This window comes from Spermophilus citellus (genome assembly GCF_964194105.1).
Source record: "Spermophilus citellus genome assembly, chromosome: 7".
Classification (NCBI taxonomy): Eukaryota; Metazoa; Chordata; class Mammalia; order Rodentia; family Sciuridae; genus Spermophilus; species Spermophilus citellus.
Genome location: NC_138188.1, coordinates 31,328,883 through 31,354,044, shown reverse-complemented (window position 1 = coordinate 31,354,044; position 25,162 = coordinate 31,328,883). Strand labels below are relative to the sequence as shown.

At 45.1% G+C, this 25,162-nt stretch overlaps 1 protein-coding gene across 1 annotated transcript in view; it reads right to left on the bottom strand.

Annotated features, from left to right (window-relative positions):
* The window catches only part of BFSP2 (beaded filament structural protein 2), a gene marked incomplete at its 5' end in the record, with an annotated part of 66,631 nt that overhangs the window by 17,204 nt on the left and 24,265 nt on the right, over nucleotides 1-25,162 (bottom strand). Inside the window, 3 exons of the mRNA XM_081300727.1 lie at nucleotides 6,950-7,111; nucleotides 8,100-8,256; nucleotides 13,893-13,975. Coding sequence (XP_081156853.1) covers nucleotides 6,950-7,111; nucleotides 8,100-8,256; nucleotides 13,893-13,975 — 402 coding nt within the window. The remainder of the gene's footprint in view (nucleotides 1-6,949; nucleotides 7,112-8,099; nucleotides 8,257-13,892; nucleotides 13,976-25,162) is intronic.

The following is a 25,162-nucleotide window of genomic DNA, read 5'->3' as shown; positions in this document are numbered from 1 at the left end:
TCTACCAGTGAGCTACATCCCTAGTCCTGTCATGAGAATTTAATGAGCAGAAAAGGTTTATTGTTCAGATGTCAAAGATTTATGGTTCTCATCGTGTTATTAGTTTTATTCCTGAATTTTAGGTCTTTTAAAAGTTTTGGTTCTGGGGATTGAACCCAGGGGGCTTTACCACTGAGCTACATCCCTGGCCCTTTTTATATTTTACTTTGAGACAGGGTCTCCCTAGCCTCAAACTTGTGATCCTCCTGCCTCAGCCTCCTGAGTCACTGAGATTACGGGCATGCACCACTACACCCAGCTAAGCCTTTTAATAATGATTGATGGAGTGATTGTCTGAGCCCATGGGTTCCACTAAAGTTTTAGAGAAGAAGGGTGTTATGATATCTCAACACAGCCAACATAAAGGCAGAGCATTAGATTTCTCTTTTTTGTTTGTACCTCCATAAAATGGAAACGCCTCAGTTTAAAAATCTAGGAAAAGGGTGAATGACAGCAAGACATTTGGTGATTTCTCAACTCAAGGTGGTCTTTTTTTTCTTTTCTTTTTTTTTTTTTTTTTGGTACTGGGGATTGAACTCAGGGGCACTTGACCACTGAGCCACATTCCCAGCCCTATTTTGTATTTTATTTAGAGACAGGGTCTCACTGAGTTGCTTAGCACCTCGCTGTTGCTGAGGCTAGCTTTGAACTTGTAATCTTCCTGCCTCAGCCTCCCAAGCTGTTAGGATTACAATTATGTGCCACTGCATGCAGCCTCAAGGTGGTCTTCTTAAGGCCACCTGACTACAGACCTGGGAATACATTCCATGGTGTGAGGTTGTGATACAATGAGAAATATATATTTTTTATATTTGGGCTTTGTCCTTGGCTCCTGGGCATAACTCTTAAAATCCTTACGATTTCCTAAATAATAAGAGCCAGCCTGGGGTGGTGTTGCACACCTGTAATCCCAGCAATTTGGGAGGCTGAGGCAGGAAGATCCAAGTTCACAGGCCAACCTCAGCAACTTAGCAGAGATCTTGTCACAAGATAAAATCTAAAAAAGGCTGAGGATGTAGTTCACTGATAAAGTGCCATAGGTTCAATCCCCAGCGCCAAAGAAAAGAAAAGAACAAAGAAAACCATAGGAGCATCTTTTGTTATAATTAGTTTTTGTCTCCAGGGCCTGAAATAGCTCAGGTTGATAAACTAAAGGAGTGTGTCCTTTCCTAAGTCGTTCCTAACAAACCTCTTTCAGCCACACCTGAGTTTAGATTAAGGAGATGTCTTTGGGGCTACCCTTAAGGACGGGGTGCTGGTGGCTTGGGAAATTCATTCATGTGATGAGGGGATTGGAACTTTCTGCCCCACCCCTGGTCCCAGGGAGAAAAAGGGACTGAACCACCAATGGTGATCTGATCAATCCTCCCTAGGAAATGAGTTCTGCACAAAACCCTGAAAGGGTGGGGCTTGAACTTCCAAGTTGGGGAACAGGTGCTGGGAAGGTGGCTCTTGGTCCCACACACAGCTGGTCATTAGTGGAAGAGGTCCAGACTTGTGATTGTCATCTGTGACGACGACAGGGCATTCTTATGGGACTGAGCCCTTAACTCGTGAGACCCGATGGCAACTCTGGTGTCAGAATGGAGCTGAACTGTGGGACACCCCGCTGGCATTTGGGGACTACACGTTTTGTGTGTTAAATCAAAATGACAGGAGGACATTGTTTTAGATGAAACTCCTGCACCTGCCCCCAACAGACCAGGCTAGAAATCAAAATGGAGTCACTCACGCTAAAGTTCCACCTCATTAAAGCTAAAACTAAGCTGCTTCTGACCTTCAGAAAAATCATCAGGATTAGAGAGAGAGCAGCCAAATTTCCCCACACCATCCAGTTTTGATTCACATGATAATGAAGTTCTTCTCTCTGCTATAATCTTTACCTGATGCTTACCAATCGGTGGTTTTTTTCTATTGTTCTGTCTCCCAGGTCCTGTTTCCCAAGGAAAATAAACTTGAAAGGACCAATCTACTTTTTTGTCGTTATTTCTGCTTTCTTCAACCCTTTTCTGTCTATAAAACCAACCTCCTCTGCTCACCACAATACTATTCTGTCTTACAAAAGGATGTGTTGCCTGAGCCTGGAATCGAAAATAAAGGCCATTAGGGTCATTAAACTAAGTTGTGATTTTTGTCCTCTGGCAGGAGAAGTGTCAGAAGTTGTGTGAGAGCATAGGGGGAAAGTTTTAAACTGGGGGTGATGGCACACACCTGTGATCCCAGCAACTTGGGAGGCTGAGACAGGAGGATCACAAATTGGAGGCTAGCTTCTGCAACTTAGGGAGACCCCCCCATCTCAAAATAACAAATAAGAGGGGCTGGGGTTGTGGCTCAGTGGTAGAGTGTTTGCCTAGCATGAGTGAGGCACTGAGTTCAATTCTAAGCACTACATTAAAAAAAAAATAAAGATATTGTTTCCATTTACCGTATATATATATATGAAGGGCTGGGGATCTAGTCCAGTGATAGAGCATGTGCAAAAGAAAAATAAAGAAAGTGTTTTTTTTCTTTTCTTTTTTCACAAGGCTAAACAGGAGGTCTGGAGAGTAGGAGCACATTGTTTGAAGTTCCTGAGTATCCCTAAGTACCTGGAGTTAGGAAACCACAGCAAATACACAACAAAGAGCCAGACTTCAGGAACATGCATTCTCTGAACCAGCCTGATTTCTGCAACCCCTGAACCATACAGCTCAGAATCCTGGACCCCCAAGGTTCCTGACACCAGACCACCCTGGCTGAAGGGAGTGCGGTCACTGTACTGACTCTGGCCAGAACTGCTTTTAACAATTAAAAAACAGAAAAGAGTTGGCAGATAGGTTGTAGCAGGTGCTCAAGGCACCTGCCCTCATCCCTCAGGCCCTCAAGGTTTAGCGCTTCCTGGGCTTCCCACCACTGGATTCTGCCTCTCTGTCTGAGAGCTTTCCCTGAAGCTTTTGAAAGGTCACTCTGTTAGCAGATGGGGGAGGACTGACAGGAGAGAGCATTAATACCCCAGCTCCCAGCCTCTCCCCTCCTGCAGTCTAGACCCTTTCCCAGAATCCCCCTGGGCCTATGCGCCAATCTCCAGGGGGTAGCTGCTTTCATAATACACTCTTTGTTGGCTCCCTCTCTGCTTCTCCTTTATTGGGTATTTTGTGGGTCTCCTCCCAGCGCTCACTAACTTCCCAATAAACGGCTTCCACTTCCAATATTTGTCTCAAGATCTGCTTCTGGGGGAACTTAAACTAAGACATGAATTAATCATGTTAATTAATTTTCAGCCTCCTTGGGCTGAAAGGTAATTAAATGCATGTTTGCATTCTCTTTACAAAAGCTTTTGAAAGTCGTCGTGTGCGCTAAGCCATTTCACATTTAGGCTCTGCTGCCAAGAAACAGACAAGAGACGCTCAGGACGGGCAAATGTCAGCCCCCGAGGGCAGAACTGCAGCTGACAAAACTATTTATTGGAGGAATTCTGGCTGTCAGTTCTGATCTTTGTTGATGATCAGAGGAATTCACTCATTCTGCAAATATTTTCTGAGCTCTGCCTCTCTGCAAGAGGCCCAGGCAGCCCTGGCCAAACGAAAACAAGAACTGTCTGTTTTCTCTGAGATGTAGCTTTCAGATTACTCTATTAAAAAAACACTAATGAGTCTGTTCAGAATTAATGTTGGAGTTACTGTTGGACTGGTAATGATTCTCAAAGGGGTGAGGTGTGAATAATAATGCCCAGTTTCTTTTTTCTTTTTTTCACAGTAGGCAGAATTTAAGGACTTCCTTCCTTCCTTCCTCAGATCAGGCATTTGAAACCAGGGCACTTGACCCACTGAGCCATACCCCTAGCCCTTTTTATTTTGAGAATAGTCTTGCTAAGTTGCTGAGGCTGATCCTCAAACTTGGGATCCTCCTGCCTCAGCCTCTTGAGTCGTTGGGATTATAGGTGTGCACCACTACTTCTGGCTAGCAGGATTTAGTTTTGATAATTATGATGGCCTTGCCTTTTGCCAAAGAAAAGGCCACTACAGTATGGCCTACACCTCAGCAAGGCTGGGACAGTTGTAAAATTGCAAATCCCACTGGGCCTCTGGGATTTAGCTTTGGGAACAGAGCTAGGAAAGAAACCATGCAGACCAAGGAAGCAAAAAGGTCCCTGCACTAAGAGCCAGGGGGGTTGAATTTGGTGCTACCATCTTGCTGTGGAACCTTAGAAAACCAACTGTGCTCTCTGGCTTTCAAGTTTCCTTACCTCTAAAAAGAGGGAATGGGATCCAATCACATATTTCTTAAAAGAAGAGGCAAAACTGAATCCGTGGTTTGGCCTCACTTCACCTCTTTGGTCTACACCTGTCACCAGTTTGGGTAGAGGTGTATGGGGGGGTCATTTTCTGGAGGTGCTGGGTACCATTTGCCACAGAAAGTGTTGGTAGTGATCTGGCTTAAGGAATTGATGAACAGAAAGGAAAGAAGTTATCAAAAAAGGTCAAGGGGTAGAGGAATGGGGGATTATAAGATGTTTCTTGGGTTAGTGAAAAATGGGGGGGTTCCAAGAACTGGGAAAGATCATTGCTGGTTCCTGTTGGTCCTTGGGCGTCTGGGAGGTGGGGGACCTGGCAGAAGAAAGCACAGAATGGGCTCTCCTGGTTTCCTTGGGTGGCTTTTATAACCATCACTGATTCTCAAGCCTGGCTGTGTGTTAGAATCATCCAGAGAGCTTGTCAAAAACCACAAAGTCCCTCCGATCCTTCTGATTTAATTGTTTTGGAATAGAGCCTGGGCATTGGCGTTTTGGAAAATGCTCTGAAATAGTTCTGCTGGGCAACCAGGATTAGAACCTCTGGCTGAAAACCCAGAGCACCGAGGCGGCCCTCTGGCCTTTACTTAAACAGCTACCGTCTGTCCCCACGCCTTTGCATTCTCCTTGCTCTTCTGCTTTTTTGCATCCTCTGCCTCAAAATTCAGCACCAAGAAAGAGTGGGAGACAGAGAAGGGAAGAATAAAACCTCTGTATTCTAGCTCAGGGCGCGATGGCACATGCCTGTAATCCCAGCAGCCCGGGAGGCTGAGACAGGAGGATCCTGAGTTCAAAGCCAGCCTTAGCAATGGTGAGGTGCAAAGCAACTTAGTGAGACCCCATCTCTAAATAAAAAACAAAATAGGGCTGGGGATGTGGCTCAGTGGTTGAGTGCCCCTGAGTTCAATCCCCAGTATCCCCTCCCGGCCAAAAACAATCTTCTGCATTCTATTTTTCTGGTTAATTCCTTTGCCGTTCATGAGACTTTAATAAAAGTTGCTTTCCCCTCCTTGAGTATAATTCTTACTGCTTAAGAAAAATTAGAGAAATAGTCAAGACCAAAAAAGAAAAAAATACCTCCAAGTGTCAGAATAATCCGTTACTCCAAGAAAACCACTGCTAATACCATTAATATACCTTTATTTTTTTTCCTTCTCTTTTCTTCTTCTTTTGTGATGTTGTGGATCAAACCCAGGGGCGCTCTAACACTGAGTGACATCGTCAGCCCAGAATGTTATTTTTAAAATTTTGAGGCAGGTTCCTGCTAATTTGTCTAAGGTTAGCCTCCAAATTGAGATCCTCTTACCTCAGCCTCCCAAGTTGCTGGGACGTAGGTATGTGCCACCCCAGCCAGCACCATTAATCTATTAGTCCTCTTTGCATTCTTTATTTTTTGGTTCCAAGGCCTTGAACATGGTAGGCAAGTGCTCTACCACTGAGCCACACCCCCAGCCCTGTTAATGTTTCTTGAGGCTCAGTTTCCTTGCTTGAATGCTTTACTCTACTGCACATACCAGGCACAGACACACAGCTACCTGAAGACCAAACAGGGCTAAGCTCCTGGTTGTTTTTTGTAAATAAAGTTTTATTGGAACACAGTCATGTTTGTCTCTCCCTTGGCCTCTGGTGGCTTTCATGCTACTGTAGCGGAGCTGAGCAGTTCCAACAGAGACCATTCAGCCTCTGTAGTCCGAAATATTTACTATTTAGTTCTTTCAAAAAAGCTTGTTGGCCCCTAGAATATACCATTCTGCTTTTTCCTGTTTCCTTTTTTACCATGAACATTCTCCCATCTTCTTGTAAATACTTTGTAAATGCCATTCCTAAGGACTGCTTTCTATCTCATTGCACACAGCATAGTGAGCTTGTGGCTTAGCCTCTCTCCTACTATCAAACATGTATATACTTTGGCTTCCATTTTTTTTCACTTTTATAATGCTTCAGTGAGTGTATTTGGGCATTAACTATTTGTATTTTCTTTTTTTATTGCAGTGTTGGGGACTGAACCTGGGGCCTTGTGCAAGCACTCTACCACTGAGCTATACCCTGGCCCTTATATTTTCAGTTATTTTATTTTAGGATTTTTTTTAAGGATATAGATTTTTCAGCTGGTAGATATGGAGCTTTTAAGGCTCTTGATACATATTGCCAATATTCACCCATATTCAAGGGTGTTATACTGGTTCATGCTCTTCAATAACCCAGCAAAGAAACTACTTTTCTACATACCTGCTGGGATTATCATTTGAACCATCTTCTGCTTTTAAATAGGTCCACAAAACAATTATTATTGTTTACATGTATTAGTGCATGCCTGTAACCCCAGAGACTCCAGAGGCTGAGGCAGGAGGATTGCAAGTTCAAGGCCAGCCTGGGCAACTTAGGGAGACCCTGTCTCAAAATTTAAAAAAATAAATGAAGGGAGCTCTGGGGTGTAGCTGAGTGGTCATGTGCTCCTGGGTTCAATCCCCAATACTGAAAAAAAAGTTAATATGTTAATTTGTATTTTTTTCCATGTTAAATGAGACTGAGCTTGCTGCTCAGCCGTTGCGCTTCTTCTCCTGCAAGATGATGCCTTTCATGTTTGCCTGGGATCCTTGGGCGAGGGGCTGGGCGCAGGATGCTGGCCCTGCCTCTTACCTTAGCCTGGAGCAGGGCTCCTGCCTCTGCCCGATTCTTTTCAACGTCTCTCTCCCACTGAATCCTGATTGTCTCAAGGATGCCATCCAGACCAGTGCCCATGGGAACGTTCATTTGCTCCAGCTCAGACCCTGCGAGCTGTTTGTACAGCACCTTTACATCCTGAAAACGACAGGAACACCCTAGGTGAGTTCCAGGAGAAAAAGCAAAGCCATGAGATTCTAGCCAGCAGAAGTCCGGCCCCTAATGCTTCTCTCTGCCAAACATGGGCCTTACAAAGACCGGCAAAGTCCCTGCTCCTCCTCCTGGCATAGGAACCGTGTTCCCTTCCCAAGGGTGCATTTCTTGGGCATTACAAATGCCCAAGGCCATGTCCACAAGGCCAGGCCCCAAGCAAAAATCAAAATACATAACTAAATAAAAACAAAAACAAAGTATGCAAGAATACTTAGGCATAAAGTCAGGCTGGGCCGAAAGACATTTAAGGATAACTTTGGAGTCTCTAAAGGATTACTGTCAGAATGTGGTCTGAAATGATGGAGATAGGAGCAGCAGGAAGTGGGCTTACGGTGGCTGGTTAGCTTAAGGTTGGACACAAAGAGGAACTTCCTGATGTGAGTGTTGTTAAGTGGGTTTGGATTCTTTTAACTGGAAGAACTTTAAATGGTGGATCAGACAATAATGTGATGAGGTGGTTTAGAGTCAGTGCAGTGCTGGGGGAATTGGATGGACCAAGTGACGGTAGGAGGTGTCCTTTAGTCCTGTCACTCAGAGATCTGACCTAGTTTTATTCATGAGTGTGTGTGGTCCACAGCTTAGGTCTGAGCTCAGAGTTATCTTGTTGATCCTAGACAGGGTTGAAAAAGTATCTGGAGTATGCCCTTCAGTCAAAACAGGTTCCATCTCTCTCTCTCCTCAGCTTAGACCTGAGGCTTCCCCCATTTATGTAGCATCCTGGTTCCTGAAGCCATTTGAGTTTGACTTCTAGGGAAACCTGACCCACTTTGAGGATTTGATAGTATTTCACTGGCATTTTCCCTGCAGACCTGGGTAGGCAGTGAATGCAGAGAGGACAAGAGGAGCTCTCGTGGCTATGGCCAGGCCAGCGCCTTGTCCCTGTGGTCAACCCTGCCATCCAGGTGCCACCCACCTCTTCGTAGTTCCTTGACAGAAAGCCAAGTTCTTCTTTCAGACTTTCTATTTGACTCTCCAGATCCATCTTTGCCAAATTAGCGTCATCAATGACTTTATACAGAGAGCTGATTTCCTCTTCCGCTGCCTTGCGAAATGGCTGCTCATTTTCATATCTGCAGATAAAGGAACTCAATCAGCATATCTGGCTGACCCAAAGGAAAAAAAAATCAGATACTACCAGAAGGCCGATTACGGGACAGACTATTTGTTCCAATAACTTTGAGAGCCCTGTTGGTTGTTCCCAGGTCAATTTCCTAAATGAAAGCGATCGCAGCTAACATCTGGTAAGCTAGCTTCATGGGCTGTCACCCTCCTGGGGCCTTTGCAGCTCAGCTCTCTAGGGAAGGCTTCTCCAGGAGTTCAGATCCCTGTAAGGGGTCCAGCATCTTCCTCGCTGTCCTGAATTGTCCTCCTTTTCACCTGAGGACCATTTAATGGACATCACTGAGATCCTGCTAAGGACCAGGCTGGGGAATCCCCAAATGGGGACTGTGCTGAAATTCCGGACTGTGGCTGCAAACCCAAAAGGGGAATGTGGATGAGGGACCTCAAGGGAAAGGTGGGGGTGGAAGTACACTGCAGAACTCGTGCTTAACCTATAGGGGGCACTGCTGCCCATTTTCTCTCCATTGTGTGGGAAGGGGCTCGACACAGATCTCTTCCAGAGAAGCAGAAAGCTAGGATTTACATATGACATATCCAGAGTTTTAAACACCTACAATGTATGTAATAACATGCATGTGTGCACCAGTGTGTGTACATGCACACTCACGCATACATGCACACACACACACACACACACACACACACACCTACACTGCCTACTCTGTTCTGTTTCAATCCTAGTTCTCAAAATCGATGGTTTGCAACAGAACTTTATTTCTAGAAAATACCTGCCATCTTTGCCTAATTTCTCCAGTGCAGTTCCCGCCCTTCCTTGGCTCTGACATGCAAACTTCCCACCTGACCTCCATCCGTTCCCCAGAAGGGAGGAGTCTCACACTGCTCATTCCAGGAAGCCTCTTAGGGTCTTAGAATTATAAGGGACTTTAGAGGTCCGCAGACAAACCCCTACCCCGTGACAATCCCTCGATGGCATTCCTGACAGACCATCATGGCAGCCTCTGCTTGCTTATTTTTAGGGCTGGCCAAATTGTCACCTTTTAAGGTCACCTTTCCATCTTTGGGTTGCTTCCTTCAAGAGTTTAAATCTCGATTCCTGTAAAACTCTTTGAGTTCTAATATCTGGAACACCCAGAGTCCGCTGACCCTGCCATTGGCAGTCCTACAGATATTTAGCGTCCTCCCCCCACACCCCATCCCCACAAGCCTTTTCTTTTTCAGATTAAACGTTTTCAGTTCCTTCCTCCATTCCTCAGGTAGATGGCTTCCACGTAATTGTCAAGGACTGCGGCCTTCCCCTCTTTGCGTTCCCTGCACCCCACTTTAGGCTTCAGATATATTTGTGGACTAATAAGAAATGCTTCTATTGGTCTGTGTCTATCTTAAAATATGAAACAGAAAACTGAACTCAGAACTCCAGATGTTGCTGGATGAATTCAGATTCCTGTGAGGCCCTCTGCTCCTTTGTTTGACTCAAATTCTTTTCATCGTGCTCCCCAAGATTGATTTTGTGGCTTTTCGTCTCTTAGCACATTTGCTCATTTGATGACCCGCCGTGTTTGCTGCTGACTCATTTAGAACCTCCTGTCAACCTGAACCCCGGAGCATTTCCACCAGAGCTCCTCAAAGCCTGATTTCCCCAAACCCCAAAGTAGAAGTTGATATCTGTCCTCTTTCAATTTTCCTGGCCCATTGTTCTAGGTGTTGGGGTCATTTTTAATCCCAATTCTGCCACCCTTAGTCTTCACGGTCCCTCTTGGGTTTGTATGACCTGTCATTTAGCCAGACCTTGGACCATGTACCGTGAAGTTAAAGATAGTCAAAGGGGGCTGGGGATGTGGCTCAGTGGTAGAGGTCTTTGTTGGATCCCAACATGAAAAACCTAACCAACCAACCAAACAAACAAATAAAAAGTTAAATGAAGGGATCAAGGAGACCTGCACCTTGAATCAGCTCTCAGGGGATGGCTTCTGAAGCGTTCTTGTGAACCCCTTTCTGTAGGATTAGATTTTTCTACCTGAATGTATTCTTTAGGAAGGAATGTATTTTCATTGACGTTTTGTATTTTTTTTTCTTCTTTTGGATGCTAGAGGTTGAACCCAGGGTCTCATGCCTGCTAAGCCCACAGTCTATTGCTGAGCTACACTCCAGCCCCTTCCTTCATATTTTAGCCCTTCGGGAAACAAATTCTGTCCCTCCAGCTGAAGTGAAAACCCACCGATGTCAATCAGGATTTGTTTGTACCCTTAGGTCCCATATAGACTTTTTAAAAAAAAATTTCTCTAAGGATTCAAAACACCCTGTGATGCCCCCAAGGCTGATGTAAGATTTTAGCCTTTTCTTGCTCCCCTCTTTCCCTTTCCCTCCACCCTGAAGTCTTTGGTGAGCACCTCTGAGCTCCTGACACCCAGAACGGCCTGGCCTAGCCCTGCCACTTCTCCTGGGCTCCTCCACCACCACTCAGCTCTGAATTTGTCGTGTAGCCCTGAAAGCTGGACAGGCATTCCCTCCTCCATTCTTATTTCAGTAAATAGAATCACAAGTCTTCTCCTTAGTTCAGGGTCAAAACCTGGAATTGACCTTTACTTCCTCGTTTCAGACTGGGTATGCAGATTATTGTCAGATCCTGCTGATACTTTCTTAGACGGTTGCTTATGTCAGCCCGTGGCTACCGTCCTGAGCAGGCCCTCAACACTTGTGCCTGAACTACAGTGGCCTCCGAGTTGCCTCCTTTAAGTTTGGCCCTAGAGTGACCATCATTAACCACAGAGGGTCAGTGTTCTGATCAGAGGACTTCAGCCTCCTTAATAATCGGATCCACCTTATTTCCCAACAACTCCCAATCCTGGCCCAGTCCCTTCTCTCCTGCTGGCCTTGTGGGAGCATCTTGCCAGCATATGTGGGAGACTGAGGCAGGAGGATCATCGGGTTGAGGCCAGACTCTGCTACTTAGCAAGACCTGGTCTCAAAATAAATTACATATCTCTCATCAAGGCAGAGACCCCTTTAGAGCTAAATCTGGTCTCCATGAGTCACTGCTCAAGGCTTTTCTTTCTGTGGGTTTCCCTGCTCTTACATTGGCACAATCTTTGGTAGGACTGACAAGGTCTCCTAGGATTTGGTCTCTCTCTGGGTTTCCAGCCTTATCTGTGTTCCCCACCTCATTCCCTCCATGTGCACGGGCTGCTTTACACCCCCCCCAAAGCACTCTGCTGTACCTCTGTCCTTACACGTGTGCCTCCTCCGTGGCCAGGCCAACTCCTTCCTGAGCTTTGGGACCCAAACTGGGTATCACCTGGCAGAGCTAAATGACCTTCCTCACCTGTGCCCATCCATCCTGCAATGTCATTATCCCTACAGCAACTTTACCACGTCCCGTTCACCTCATTCCCAGCACCTGGCATGGCGCCGGGCACAGAGCTGGCATTCAAATATTTGTTGAATTGATTCGTTTATTGATTCAACAAGTATCTGTGGAGCATTCATCTCGTGCCTGGAACTGTGATAGCGAGAAGTGAAATAGACCAAGACCTTGCTTTTGGTGTGTCATGTGCTAGTCTGTGGCGTGGAAGAAGTGTGTACTGAATAAATAAATGCATCAGTGGATGAATGAGTGAAATAAATTGCAGCCAGTTCCTCCCTTAATTTCATACTATTATGAAGTTCCATTTTAAATATATTTATTTTTGTGTTACTGGGGATGGAACCCAAGGGCACTTTACCACTGAACTAGATCCCCAGTCCTATTTATTTATTTATTTATATTTTGAGACCAGGTCTTGCTACATAGCAGAGTCTGGCCTCAACCCTGTGATCCTCCTGCCTCAGTCTCCCACATTGCTGGGATTCAAGGTGTGTGCCACCATACCTGCTATTTAAAAGTTACTGCGCGTGGCTTTATGTCCACTGGAGTCTCTCTTTGCATAGCTGTCAGAGGCTGGGGTGGTGGCTTCACTCCATGGGGCTGCTCTGAATGGGACGTGGGTGACCCAGCCACACTGTTTGGCTGAGAATCTCCTTGACCCCAGGGTGACTTATAATGGGTATACATCTAGCAGATGGAGAAACCTGGGCTCTCAAGTTTACCCTAAGGTGTCCTCATCCTTAGATAAGATGGTAATGGGATCAGGTTCTTCTGTGGAGACTCCAAACCATATACTTTTCCTCTCTTGTCTTCATCAATTTAGGGGAAGAGTCCCTTGAAGTAATCCCATTGCCCATCCACGAACCCAGCTCCCAGGATGCTCTTCTCTCAAGATCTTCCTCATTTTGCTTCTCCATTCGACCACTGGTTCCCAAACTTCATTCATCTATATGATTTTGCTCTAAATGCATATCCCCCGTATCACTATTTACTTTCTATTTTTCCTTAAATGTAGCTACTGAAAAGGTAAATCTTGGGCTGGAGAGGTAGCTCAGTTGGTAGAGCACTTGCCTCACATGCATAAGGCCCTGGGTTCAATTCCCAGCACCACAAAAATAAAATAAAATAAAGCAAATGTGCTAGGCATGGTGGCGCTTGCCTGTAATTCCAGCAGCTCAGGAGCCTGAGGCAGGATCTCAAGTTTAAAGCCAGCCTCAGCAATTTATGAGTTGCTCAGTGAGACCCTGTCTCTAAATAAAACACAAAAAAGGCTGGAGGTGTGGCTCAGTGGTTAATTACCCCTGGTAGCCCCTCCCCCCAGTAAATCTTAAAGTTTAAAATCTCTTTATATAAACTAAACTTTAAGTTGCTACTCTAAATGGTGCTACTATAGTGGGAAAATAACCTCATGGGTCATAAACAGAAGATAACTATAAAAATAAATACATCACTGTTAAAAATAAAATGTTTGTGGGCTGGGGATGTGGCTCAAGTGGTAGCGCAGCTGGCCTGGCAAGTGTGTGGCCTGGGTTTGATCCTCAGCACCACATACAAACAAAGATGTTGTGTCCACCGAAAACTAAAAAATAAATATTAAAAATTCTCTCTCTCAAAAAAAAAATTATAAAAATAAAATGTTTGTTCTTATATTACTTAAAACAACCTGCAAAAATAGTATGCACATCACACATGAAGAAATACTGTGTTAAACTTCATATCAGTGGTTCTCAGGCCTGGGTACATGGTAAGGTACCTGTGAGCTTTAAAAATCTTGAAGCCCAGGCCCCACTGCCAGGGATTTTGATTGAATTATTCCTTGGGGTTTGGTGTGCTGGTATTTTAGGTATCCAGGTAATTCCAATATGCAGCCAGGGTTGCAAGTTCTTACTCTAAATCAGTGACTCTCAAAGTGTGGTGTGAGGATCAGCAGAATCAGCACACCTGGGAACTCATTAATATGGAAATGTCAGGTGCCACTCTAGACCCTTGGAATCAGAAACTCAGGGTGGGGCCCAGCAGTTGGTGATTTCTGTAAGGTCCCACAGTGATCAGGATGCACCCAAGATCTTGAGAACCCTGCTCTAAACCAAGTGCCCTTGAGGCCTAACATTTATGGATCTGCAGTCTCCTGGGCCTCTGTTATCTTACCCCAGCCTCCCATGAGGATGGACGTGAGAGATGCAGACTCCAGGACAGTGCGGTCTGTGTTGCCCAGGACTCTGGGGGTGTGGAGGGGACGTCCCCTCTGCTGCAGAGCCTTACCTCTCTTTAAAGTCATCAGCACCTGCCTGGAGAGTCTCATTCTGCAGCATGAGCCTGGCATTTTCCAGAACAGCCTCGCCCACCTGCAACGACACACATCAAGGGAGGTAAGGTTACTGACCACTGTGACCCTCGAGGGACACAGAGGCTCTGGGGAACTGGAAGCACCTTTCACCAGGCAAATGTTTTTAGAATTCATTTCCCTACATGTTTTTAGAATTAATTGAAAAGGGGGAGGAGGAAGAGATGAGAAGGCCCAACTTCTGGATGTCTCTTAGGAGTTTTTAGAATTTGATTTTTGGAACAAAAGGATCATCCAAAGGCAGACTTGACCACAGCCCCTCTCACAGTGAGGAGCTCTGACTCTCTGGGGAAGAGTTCTGACTCCTTAAAACAAAGTGTCACTGGCTTTGCTTAGCAGCTCTTAACACTATCCAATCACAGATGCCTCTAGACCAATGCAGCCCAGCAGGACTTCCTGTGGTGCCCGGCAAGTGCTAGATCAGCAGGTACAACACGGTGGCCACAAGTGGCTACTGACACTCAAGATGGAGCAAGCAGGGGCTGAGGGGCTGAAAATTCAATTTAATTTAACTGTATTTAATTTAAATTTAAATAACTACACGTGGCAGTTGGCCACCATGTAGTGTGACGGTAGAATTTCATTCACCCTCAGAGTTTCATGGAGGCTTGAAGAGTAGTTTTTAAATTTGGTCCCTCATGGGTAGGGACTAGTGTATGTAAATATAGTGTGCTTATATATGTACACATATATATGCTTATATATATACACACACACACCAGTGTGTATATATACAACACCCATATGTATTTACACATATACATAAACATATATACATATATGCACACATACATATGTGTATTATTTATATATATAGCAAGTTCTTTAAAAAATCTTTTATTTTTAATTGACAAATAATAATTTCATGTATTTACGGGTGCCATCTACTTTTTAAAAATATTTATTTTGCATTGTGGAATGATTAAATCAAGCTAATTAACATGCTCGGCACCAACAATCCTCAGGGAAATGCAAATGAAAACCACAAGAAGATATATCACATTGCACCAGTTAGGATGTCTGTTATCAAAAAGGTGAAGGATCACAAGTGCTGGCGAGGACGTGGAGGGAAGGACTCCTGCTGGCAGGGATGTGAATTAGTGCAGTCACTTTGGAAGACAGTCTGCAGGTTTCTCAAAACACTTACAACCACATGATTCAGCAATCCCACTTGTGGGTTTCTATCTTTAGTTGCAAGTTCTTTACTGATTAGAAGAAGGACTCCACACACCAGAGACGAAAGACAGGAATAAGATCAGAAATAAATGGGGGAGGATCCTAGTTTATCCCTTCTGCAGTATGCCTGAGGGCCAGGCCAGAACAGAGAAAAGATTAGTTTTGCCAGTGGGAAATTCAATGAAATGAAACAAAATAAGGTGACCATATTGGAACAAGAAGGGTGCATAATCATTGCTACCTCCCTAGATGGGACTTGCTTCAGCCTCTGGGCTCCTCAGCCTTCCCTTATCACGGCTCTTAACCTGTACTTTCAAGATAACATTTTACAGTTGACTATTTAAGGCTGATTTTTCACAGTGATGCCTCTGGAAAATGTTCCACTCAAGCATTGGACCTTGGGTCATGGCTGGTGTCCAGATTGTGTGCTCAAAAACAACCAATGCAGAAGGTTATAAAGGTTATAAAGAAGGTTGCTTCAAAAGTGGTTCAGACTAGTGGCCATGCAGGGGCTGATGAAGACGGATGTAGGGCATTCGCTGATAAAACTTGGGAGAACCTCTTTAAGAAAAAGAATTTTAACTGACTGAGGGGCGCATGCGTATAAAAAAAACTAGTGGCTCAGGAGGCTGAGTCAGGAGGATCACAATTTCAAAAAGCCAGCCTCAGCAATTTAGCAAGGCCCTAAACAACTTAGTGAGACCCTGTCTCAAAATGAAAAATAAAAAGGGCTGAGGATGTGGCTAAGTGGTTAAGCACCCCTGGGTTCAATCTCTGATACCAATAATTAATTAATTAATTGATGTAAGGGATTAGAATAAGTTACAGGACCCAGGAGGGGACGTGTGCAGGTGAAGGACCCAAAGCTTTTAAGTTCTCCGCTTTGGTACAACTTAATTTTATTTGTGTATTTGTTTTGACGTTTTGAACTTGGGACCCAGGCTATAGACAGCAGAAATAAAAGAAACAAACAAACAAACAAAAAAACCCAAACAAAGCCTTGGTGTGTGTGTGGGGGGGGGATTAAATTCTGGAAAAGCAGAAAGATGAGTAGAAACCTAGTCACCCCAGAGTCCTGCTGGGCAGAATCAACACCGCTGGACTTTTGGACTTTGTCCCACAAAACTGTGGCTTTGCTTTGTCCTGTACGGAGTGAGTTGGTAATATTTCTCCAGTTTATTGGAAACTGTTTATAAGGAAGAGGATGCCTGGGGCCGTCAACCTGTGAAGGGGCTGGGGAGGAAACGAGGAGGGCTTGAAGGTGAGGTGAGGCCGAGCTCTGCTTCTCAGTGTCCTTGCTCCTGGGTGACCTCTGAGTTCCCACTCTGATCTGGGAAGGAACAAGGGTGACTTCTGAGGGTAATTTGGATGCTTCTTGCAGATAGGGTGGCTCTGTCCAAATGTCTGTCCTTGGAGGCTTGTATGGCTGGAGAAATTGGAGGCCTTCCTGCTTTTTCTGTTGTTTAGTAACAACCAGGGGTTTATTTCACCCTCAACCAGAGCCTAATTATAGGCCCTGGCTTGCCAAAGTACAGCTTGCTGGCCCTGTTTACCCATCTCCTTTCCAGACAGAGATCCTAAAATAAACCCGCAGTCTCCACTCTCTAGCCATAGAGAGGAGACCTCCCCACTAAGCATAGTCAACCCCTTCTCTGTAGTTAGTTGTTCCTTGGCTTCTCAGCTGGAGAAAGACCAGTCAGGGGGCAAGAGAAGGATTAGGACCTTCCCTGAGGTTTAGCTCAGATTGAGGACTGGGATGATGGCCCAGAGGGGTTGAGGCCAAAGGTAAGGAGCCTGCAGGGGAACAGAGAATGTCTTTGTCTCCACTTGGGAAAACCTTCATGAAATCTCCCCCAGGGCTGTGGACAGCAAAGAAAGAGGGAGGGTCAGTTAAATTTATTGACCACTACACGTGTGCCCAGCCACATGCTGGAGCTGGCTGGTGAGAGTCGGTTGTTAAATATTTTAGGAGTTTTCATGAGCTGTTTGTGAAATACAGCCAGCATGAAAAATTAAATTATGTAAACTTTTAATTAATCCCTTTAAAAAAACAAAGGCCATCAAATTCGATTGTTACATTGTGTGCATATGTGAATGTCTTAACAAATCCCACCATTATGTAGCACTATAATGCACCAATAAAAAGGTGGAAGGAAAAAAAAAGGCAGTAAGTATTCCAAAGGCAAGTGTAAGTATCCTCACTTATTAATTATTTTGCTATGTCTACGTGTCTGTTCTGTTCTTGAGGTTACTTCCTTCTGTGGTGATGTGTCTTCCCAAGTTCTCATTCAGCAACATGTTGTTAGCTCAATGTCAGCCATGGTGAGAGTATTTACACCAGGGAAATTGGCAAACAACTATAAACCAGAGACTTATTCATGGATACCAGCTTTTTTTTTTTTTTTGTACTGGGATTTGAACCCAGTACAAAAAGATGCATTAGCACTGAGCTACATCCCTGGACCTTTTTGTTTTTTATTTTCAGACAGGGTCCCACTAAGTTGTCCAGGCTGGCCTTGAACTCTGGATCCTCCTACCTCAGTCTCCCGTGACTATAATAGACAATCCTGCAAAGGACAGCCAGCTCTTAAGCAGGCACCAGTTCACTGACAGTGCTCTATACTGAACTAGATACTCAATATGCACAGCTTCATTAAATGATCATGACATCCCTCTAAAGCTGATAGCAACAGCCCCATTTCACAAATGAGAGTATCGAGGCTCAGAGAGCCTATGTCAGTTATCCCAAACCACATAGCTGGAAATTAGCAGAACCAGAACACCAACCCATGTCAATGTGACTCAAAAATGTGCAGAATTTTGTCATTAGCTTTGAAAACTCAAAGGCACATTACATTCTTGTGCAGAATTATTTTCTGCCTTTTTCCTGTAACAGGACCAAACTAGCACCCACTTCAAACCCCTCAGCCTTATCTCAGATCCCTGTAAACTGAGGAGAGCAGGAGACAGATCTATGGGCTCAAATGAGGACCTGGGGAACTTGTGCTACTAAGCACTTCCCTTTTGAGTCCCAGAGAAGAAAGATCACTTGTATCTTAAGCTGCAAGAGGTATACATTAATGATCGGATCCTGTCTGATATTTGGTTGAAGTGGATGCAAATTAACGTTGCCTCTTGGATCAACTTTTCTTTCCAGGGCAGAAGGCAATAAAAAATACCAAATGTGATGATGTCCAGCCATTGGGCTGATGCTATGAGTAACAGAATATTTACTCAAGACCTTGCAACCATCTCTATCCTCTTCTCTAATGGGAAAAAAGTGCACATGAATGTGATAGTGGCCTTTGTGTGTAAATCTGAAGGGTGGGCAGCCAGCAGCATGCTACCAGGAGTGCTGGGGGGTGGGCACGAGGGGAAGTCCTCTCCTCTGACCTTCCTGCCTAATCAGAGCTGAAGATGACACGTCATGGCCACATGTTTTCATACCAGGCTTCTTGTTAAAAAGAGACCCTGTCAGGACATCACTAGTGTGAATTGCCACGTGAAATTAGGTGGTTTTGGGGATGAGTTTCAGAGGAGAGAGAAACTAGTGTTTCAAAGCATAATATGCTGTCCAAAGGAGATGGCCAGGGCGAGTTCCAGGGGAATGGGTTGTAGAAGGTCATAGGTCAAGATCCCAGGAGGGTGAGATCGAGGAGGAAGAGGTCACTAGGGCCATCTTCCTCTGCTCCTCCACAGGGGGCTTCCTTTAGCCCATTTCATGTCGGTGGTTCTCAAAATTTGCTTACTGGGCCCACAGTATCAGTATGACTTGGAAGCTCATGAGAAATGCAAATTCTTAGAGCCTATCTCCAATGTATGAATCAGGATTTCTGGGGGTGGGTTGCAACGATTCTTATTTGAACAATTCATCCGACAGTCACTGAACAACTGCTTTGTGCAAAGACAAGCAACAATCGTCATGATGGCCACTATTCATGGAATGCTTCTCCGGTGCCAGGCAGCCTGCTCTCAGGGGCTTCCATGCCCACTGGACTTTGAGAACCACGCTTTCCTGAGACCCGCCCCCAGGCTTGCTCATTGCACACTGTAGCAGCACGCCCTGGCCCTCATTGAAGCTGTTGTCCGTGATACCTGGAGCACCTTGCTTTACCACCTCGCACTCCCAGCCATTCTTGCTTGAGAAACCATTTATTCTCACCTTCATTTCCTCTGCATGTAATTGTTGGTGATTTGATGCCAGTTTCTGGGCCAGTTGTTGGAGAATTAGCAGCCAATGTAGGAGCTGAGGTTTAAAAGGTAGGCAAAGTCCTGATTTTGGAAGGACGGCCCCAGAGACCAGGGAAAGAAGATGGGATTTGCTGGGAAGAGACATGGCCTCTGTGTTAAGCAGACCCCCCTGACTACCAAGGAGAGGAGAATGGAGGGAGCTGGAGAGGATGCCGAGGGTCAGCCAGGAGGCTCCTGCATAGTCCAGGGAGTCTATCTTATTGATGGTGGCATCCCTGAGGGTGGATTAGGGAAGGTGAAGAGCAGCAGATAGGTTTGACATAGTGGGGGATGGAATGGGCAGTTCTTGGGGTTGGAGTAGTCATGGGAGATGGAGGGAAAAGAATGGAGGATGACTCCTAGGTGTGTAGCCCGAGCAACTGAAAACATGGTGTGGCCTTTGTTGATGCTCTTCCTTCTCCATGGATCATCCTTGTATCTGCACCCCACCCCAGTGGCCTGTTATCCCTGCTTTACCACATTCAGTGTGATGTACTTTAGAGTCAATGACAGCAGCTCTTATTCTTTAACTTAACTCCTCCACTCACCAGCTTGGGCCAGTAACTGAAAGTAATGCTAAGATTTGGTTTCCTCATCCATATAAGGAGGATAACAGCACTCCCTACCTCCCTGGGGTGGTTGGGAGCATTAAATGAGCCCATGTATGGGAAGCACTCGCAGACCGCCTGGCACAGGCTGAGCACGCTATGAATAGTGCCCATTATTATTATTGTTATTTGTCTTTGTACAAAGCAGTTGTTCAATGAATGTCGAATGAATTAGATTGGTTTGTATAGTCGGACACTGTTCGCACTCCACTTTTTCCTTCTTTCTTCTTCTTTTTGTTGGGTGCTGGGGATTGAACCCAGGGCTTTGCATATGCTAGGCACATTCTCTACCACTGAGCTGCATCCCCAGATTCCTCTGTTCCAGTTTTTCTGAATGCATAGGCAGTTGGAAAAAGATTTCCATCTAGTGGCTTGATTATTAATATATATATATATATAAAATAATTTTTTTTCTTTCTTTCAGTTTTTCCTGTCCAGAGTGATTTGAAAAACCCTGATCATTTGTATTATGAGGATGAGGATTTTATCCTTTCCTACCACTGTCTGCATCAGGGATGTGGTTATTAAAACGAACGGAGCTGGTAGTGGCAAATGAGGGATTGGAACATTATTGTGTTTAAAAAAGGCAAAGACAAGCAGCATTTTAAAAAAGATTATCATTTGGACCCAAGAGTACAATTAACGTTTTACTCAGAGTTAAGGATATTGGCATCCCAGCAGCTGGAATTGCGGGCTTGGGGAGGAGGCTGGCAAGACGGGGCTCCTGGGAAATTAAACTCAGCTGGCACAGAGGCGAGAGGCAGGATTCCCTTGGAAATCCTTATCACATTTCTTTGACTTTCAAGTTTAGGAGGGATGCTCAGCATGACTTGCTTCTAACAATAAATGAACAAGAAGCCATCATCTATCCCAGCACCTAGCCACACTGACCTTACCAAGATGGCGGAGCCTGCCCTATGACCAAAGCTTCAGGTGCTTCTCTGCGTTCATCTTGACCTTCCAGTTTCACGGGTTGCAGAAGATGCACTTTTCTCTCTTGGTTTCCATGACACCACTCTCTCCTGCTCTCCCTCCCACTTCATTGATTATTTTTTTCTCACCATTCTCTTGTTTAATAGGTTGTTCTCCCTTACCAGACCCCTAAGTGGTAGAGTTTCTTGGCCTCAGGTTTAGGGGCTTCCTTTGATCTGATCTGTTCACACGGACTTAAGCGCCATTGCACATGCTAGTGACTTCCACCTGTACATCCCTAGCTCAGAAACTGTCCTTCTGACTCCAGACATGCAGACCCACTCTCCCTGGCATCTTCAAACTGAACATGTCCCCAAGATGGAAATCTAGATTTTTTTTGCCCTCAAATCTTTCCTTTTCCCATTTCCCCAGAAACCAGGGTGTCATCTCGACTTCTCACTTTCTCTGATCTACAAGTTAAATCTAACACGGGGTCTATCCGCTGTGCCCCATGGGGCACGTCAGATCCATCTGCTCATCTCCATCTCTCCTGTTGTCACCCATGCATGTCACCATCACGTTCTCCCAAGCCACGTCTTCTAACTCCTTGTTCTGTTCTTCTCTCCTCCAGTGTATTCTACATCTTGCTTCCAGAGGGATTGTCTTAAGCTCCCCAAATCAGATCATGTCAGCCTGATTTAATTAAATCCAACTCTTTAGAGGTGGAATAAAACCCAAACTCATGACAATGGCCTTTAAGACCCTGTCCATCTTCCCAGTGCTCACAAGGCTCCAACCATGCTGGTCTCTGGTCTTTAGATACCACTCCGGGCTCCCTCCTACCTCAAATCCTTAGCAATGCTGATGCCTGTGCCTGGATTCCTCATCTTCTCTCCTTTGCCTGGGTAGCTCTCTCACCCTGATTCCTTTACCTAAAGTAGAGCTTCATTGGTTCCGTCCCCCTCTGTCTTGTTAGTTTTCCTTCAAACACTTGCTATGACTTGTAATTATGATCAGTTTTTATTTGGTGATTAACTAGAGAAACTCCCTTTCCTGTCCTCTTGGTTTTTCTGTCCTAGCACAGCGTCTGGTACAGTAGGGTCAGTGGAGTTAATGAGCCCAGCAAAGAGTGCTGCCTCCTTATGTGGAACCAAAGCAGGGGACGAGCTGCCTCCTGCCCTCAGAGAACTCCCAGGTTCCCACCTGACTCCAACCTGAGAATCACCACGGATACTTTCCCATTCCTTATCTCTAAGTCAAAACACTACCAATTCCATCTCTCTATCTATCTATCTATCTATCTATCTATCTATCTCTCTATCTATCTATCATCTATCTATCTATCTATCTAACTTCCCAATCCACTCCCCTTCCATTATCCAACTTGCTTCAAGCCCTAATGTCTCTTCTTTGGTTTAACCTGGCAGTTGCTACCTGGGGATGAAGGGAAGAAATTCAAGCACTGAGGTGAAGAGGGCATCTGGAAGTGGACCCAGGGAACCGTCATCCAGTTAGGGAGGAGGTCAGCCATCTCTGGAGACAGTTCAACCCAAACACAGTCGCAGCCATTGGGTGTCCTAGGAGCATGAGGGACACGTGAGGGTCAAGGCTGGGGCGTGCTTTGGAAGGTCAGAGCCGTGGACACTACTGAGGCTGGACTGCAGTAACCCTTGACGGCGTCAGGCTGGGCTCTGGCTGAAGGAGGAGTACCCTTGTAGAGGGGGAGCAGGGACAGTGGGGCTGAAACTGGTGGGGGACATTTGTTGCCCTTGTTGGGCAAACAGGAACATTTTGGTTCCTAGGAGTTGCCCTCTGCCACGATGAGGACCCGTCCTTAGGCCCCACCTTTCCTGGGAACCTCTCCACCCCTCAGGTTCTGGTGCAGGGCTCACCTGGCCTTGCACCTGGAGCCTCCTTGGAGCTAGGGGGGTGGCTTTGGGCTACAGGAACCAGTGCCAGACACCGCAGAGGTCTCACCCCAAATACTTATAACACCTTCCTGGGTGCATAGGTCTGCAGAATTTGTCAAGAGCCAGCTTCTCAAGGCTTGATTTTCTCTGGATGCCTTATAATGTCTAAGTTGTAAACATCAAGCACGTCAAGATTCAGGGATCCTGGGGACGTCTGGACAGCCAGCTGGCCTCCCTCTAGGACCTCTCTGCTTTCTGCCTCCCATCATCCCCTCGTCTACTAGATGTCCTTACAAGATACAGATTTGAACTCACACACTATTCAAAGTGTGCTCCTGAACAAACCCTCCCAGGTCCCCATGCCCCATGAACTCTTTAGCCTGGGGTACAAGGCCCCTTACAATTTAGGGCTTGTTCTTCTCTCTAGTTTGATCTTTTCCTCATTTGCTTGCATGGACTGAATTAATTTTCTGCATAGACTCAGGCCATTCCAGCTTCCAGACCTTGACTAATGCTGCTGCTTCTATACATCGTGACCTACCAGCCCCTGCTTCTGTATTTTACTTTGCCCAGTGAACTCCTATTCATCCCTTAAAACCCGACTCAGGCAGCGCTGGGTATCCTCTACTCAGACCTCCTGAGGTGGATCTCAGTCTCTGAAGTTGTCATGCTGTATTTTATTCTAATCTTTTTTCTTTCTACCATTGACATTGGTGTCCTGGGGTCAGGGACAATCTCTCATTTCTGCCTCCTTAGCACCCAGTCCAGTGCCTGGCACGCAGGTGCTCAATAAATGTTAACTGAATGGATGAAGCAGCTTGCTGAAGAGAGAAAATCAACCCACTATTCTAGTAAACATAAGGCAGGACACAGGTGAAGGCAGAGAAATAAATAGAAGATTTCTGAGCAGCAGAACTCAAATTTTAGGGTCAAACTTTATAAAGTCTAAAATAGAATCCACCAAATTCAAGCTTTTTAAAGCACTTACTGTGTGTGCTGCAATAATAGACACTTTGCAGGCATGATCTCTTTAATCCCTATACCTCATGCCAAAAGATTGTACAAAATGGGCCTACATCTCTTGTTTCCATTGTACAGATGAGGAAACTGAGGCCCAGAGAGTTTAGGTAACTTGCCCACATAACTAAGTGGCCCAGGAAGAACTTAGCTCACAACTCTCTGACTTCACAGCCCATGATCTTTTTTTTCTTATTGTGGAAAATTAAAAAAAATACAATGTTATGTTAAGTTAGAGGGAGACAAGAACACTAACCCACATCTTCCTGCTTCAACAGTCGAAATCTCATGTTTAATTTTAAAAAACTCCTATACCATTTTCTATCTCCATCTCTGAGATTATCCTACATCCAGCACTTGAAATATCTATAATTATTTCAGTAGTCCTTGCTCTATTTTTTTGTTTTTGTTTTTTAATTTTAAAAAGTTTGTTTTTTAATTTAAAATAAAGTTGGGTACCATGGCTCCTGTCTGTAATTCCAGCAATTCGGGAGGCTGAGGCAGAAGGATTGCAAGTTTGAGGCCAGCCTCAGCAATTTAGTGAGACCCTAAGCAACTTGGCAAGATTCTGTCTCAAAATGAAAAGGGCTGGGGATGTGGCTCAGTGGTTAAGCACTCCTGAGTTCAATCCTCAGCTCTGCCCCTTTCCCCCAAATTATTACAATAACACCTATGCTTGGTTTTAAATATTCAGTAGTACTGAAGATCTTATAAAGAAAATCAATTCCCTGTCTCACATCATCTTCTTTTCCCCCACAACCTGCTTCCAGAAATTTCATTTTTTTCTTTTGTCTAGAGCTTGCCCTGATGACTGTACATCTTTCTGGTCCACTGAGTTACCAGCCAGACATTGTTTACTGACTTCCCAGCTGGCAGATGAGGATGTCATCTCCCTCCCTTTCTACTGGCTAACTTGGTGACTTTAAATAATAAAGCTCTATTTCTTCTTGTATCAATTATAGACAATTGCTTGTACTCTCTCTTTTATGATCACAGATGTTTTATTTTCTAAGGTCAAAAGGGAAGACAAAAAAATAAACACAAAAAAACACCCCAATTTAATTACCAAACTCCTGTGCTTCTGCCTGTGTGAAATAAAGGTCTTTTCTGCTAAGAATTACGATGTAGGTGCCCCTGGCTGTCAGGAGCTGCGGGCAGATGGCCAAATTGTTGTTTTACTTCCCAACTGAGCATCCCTGGGCCTGCAGAATAATGCCAACTATTTGACTATTTCTCCTGGTGCGCCCTCAGGGCGGGCCTGTGGAATCCATGCTCAGCCATCCTGCCTTGACGCCCTGTTGAAATTGTGATTCTAACATTCAAGAGCTCTGCTCC